General features: G+C 47.4%; 1 protein-coding gene across 1 annotated transcript; it reads right to left on the bottom strand.

Moving 5' to 3' along the window:
• Positions 1-1,523: 1,523 nt before the first annotated feature.
• LOC123048943 (uncharacterized) lies at positions 1,524-2,243 on the bottom strand. Its single transcript, XM_044471955.1, has one exon. It carries the CDS (start codon positions 1,971-1,973, stop codon positions 1,713-1,715), a length of 261 nt encoding a protein of 86 aa, XP_044327890.1. The 5' UTR covers positions 1,974-2,243; the 3' UTR covers positions 1,524-1,712.
• Between the last annotated feature and the right edge of the window lie 339 nt (positions 2,244-2,582).

Genomic DNA, 2,582 nt, shown 5'->3' with positions numbered 1-2,582 from the left:
GGAAAAACAGAAACTGGCACTAGGCTCTAGGTTAATAGGTTAGTCCCAAAAATCATATAAAATAGTATATAAATGCATATAAAACATCCTAAATGGATAATATAATAGCATGGAACAATCAAAAATTATAAATACGTTGGAGACGTATCAATGCTCAATTAGGTAGAGGACACATCAATGGTGGGGTAGCCGTAGGCATAGCTAATAGGTGGAGTAGGAGAAAATGTACATATGTTGGTGATGTGAGCACATACACAGGAGTGAAGCTAGTGAAGATACAACAAGCTTGCTGCGAGAAGAGGAATGGAAGAGGATTTGGAGGAGAGGAGATGGGAGCCATGGTATAAATTTAGAGGATTAGGATAAGTGTGTGCACATGATGGCGAAATGATCTGGAGTAAGCAAATGATAGAACAATGGCGTAGCCGAATGTGACGAGGGGGCGGGGGAATCCGGTCAAGATGGTGTCCGAGGTGATAGGAACCATGGCGGAATTGTGTCGAAGTAGTAAAAGTTACTCACATGACAATGTGATGACATGGTGGCTTCAAGAATCTGATGAGCAAAAGAACATGGAGAAAGATTATAGTTTGTATTCTCAATAACATGTGTGACATAGATAAAGGGAGTTAAATGAAACATATTTGTGGTTGATGATTACATTGGTTTGTTATTCTGTAGCAACATATTTATATGAACTATTGTACCAATGAGAATGCTAGAGCAGGGTCCTGTGAAGGAAGAATACTAATAGAATAATAAATTATTTTTCAAAAGATGGAGAAATTGGATCTGCCTTCTTTCGGGGGAGGGGGCGGTGGGGGCATCATGGGTGGCGCATGCCTCCTCCCCCTTGATGGTGGTGGTGAATTGGCACTAACACTGGGATGTGATCAGGGCGGAGCACGGGGCGCTTGGCGGGGGACTCGTTGGCGGTCCGTGGAGAAGTATAGTGTTTTTGAAGAGAGGGTGTCATGGCGAAGATGAGGCGGGCATCATCCTGTTTTAAAGGAAAGGGCTCCAGTGAGAAATGTCGAGTGAGAAGGGAAGGTTTTGGCAGGAAAACACAAAGGCCCGTTGTGAGGTGGAGTTTTTTGTGTTGGGACCATGTGTTAGAGATAAGAATAGTTTGGATAACCATATTTTTCCCCAACTTATGGGCTGGATTTGGGGGAGCTTGGACTATTGAGACTATTGAATTTTGGGGAGCCTGCTATCGTCCGTTTGATGTCAGCATAACATACGAGGGAGAAATGAGTTTCGACCTTGAAAACGATGTTAATCATTTATCTGATTCATTTATATGCATTGTAGTCCGTAGCAACACACGGACGTTCTACTAGTCAACAAATAGATAATGGGGCTATGCAGCCCGGCCAGAGACTATGTATCCACGCGCTCGAGTGGGCTTTCAGACCAAATGATGTCAAAAACAGTACTGCCACAGCTAACCATATATACAGATGATCTGATTTCAGACAAAATAACAAACGTAGTACTAGAGTAATTAAACTGCACACAAATGAAGAAAACGTACGAACGATCTTAGCATTGTGGCATTCGGCTAAACACAAGAACTCAAAACCATATGCTAGACGTACTACTAAATAAACAGCTAGCTATACATGATAGGGATTTACACCAGCGTATGCATTGCAGCAAGAGCACCACGAACTCTGCTGCATCCAGTGAACTCTATAAGTGAGATTTCTCTAGAGGTCGTGTGCTGCAAAGAAGGCCTCCAGGTCGGCCCCGGCGTAGAACTCCCTCCGCCGCGCGACGACCGACGGCGCCGCCGCCACCGTCGTCCTCCGCTTCCTCGGCGCGGGCGGGCACGCCCCGACCGTCCCCGCCCCAATGTCCCGCGCGGCGCGCCTTGGGGTCCGGTACCCTGCTGCTGCGGGCTCCTCCTTCTCGCCTCCGTCCCGGCGCGCGTCGTCGTCGCCGCGGTACTCCTCGAGTTGAAGCCCCATGGCGATCGCTCCGAACTCCTACGTGGAAACAAGAAGCAGAGACGGGGCGGCACGTCGCCAGGAGAGTGGCAGGGCGGCTATGTAGGCGAAAGGCTGGGGCGTCAGGTGCAGGCTGGCGTAGTGGGAGTAGTGGGGAGGGAGGGAGAACGTGGGGGAGCGCGGAGCGGTCGCCGAGGTTGACCGGGCGGCGCGCGCGTTGCGGGCTGCAGGGTGCGGTATGCTTGTGTGCTCCTTGGAAGAAGATCGACGCCGGAAAGCGGTACGGTGTGGCACGGCGAATTTATGCTACGATTGATGAGTTCAGTAACGCTCGATTCCACCATAAAGCACTTTGATTTCCTGGTCCGTTTGGTTGCTTTGGTAACGTTCCATTTTAATTTTTTTATTTATTGCTGTCTTGTCCTTTTTTTTCAGGGCTGTCTTGTTCATTTCGTTCCTCAATTAAAAAAAATGAAGCGAGCGTCTATTTGTGATGTACTACCTCCGTCCGTTCATCAATTAAAAGAAATGAGCGTCTATTTGTAACGTACTACTTTCGTCCTGGTTTATTGGTCCCCTTTGTATTTTGTGTCCAACTTTAGTGATAGATTTGATTAATAAAATATAAGT

This window comes from Triticum aestivum, chromosome 2D (genome assembly GCF_018294505.1).
Source record: "Triticum aestivum cultivar Chinese Spring chromosome 2D, IWGSC CS RefSeq v2.1, whole genome shotgun sequence".
NCBI lineage: Eukaryota > Viridiplantae > Streptophyta > Magnoliopsida > Poales > Poaceae > Triticum > Triticum aestivum.
The sequence above is the reverse complement of the archived record's forward strand: the minus strand, read 5'-3'. Positions and strand labels throughout refer to the sequence as shown.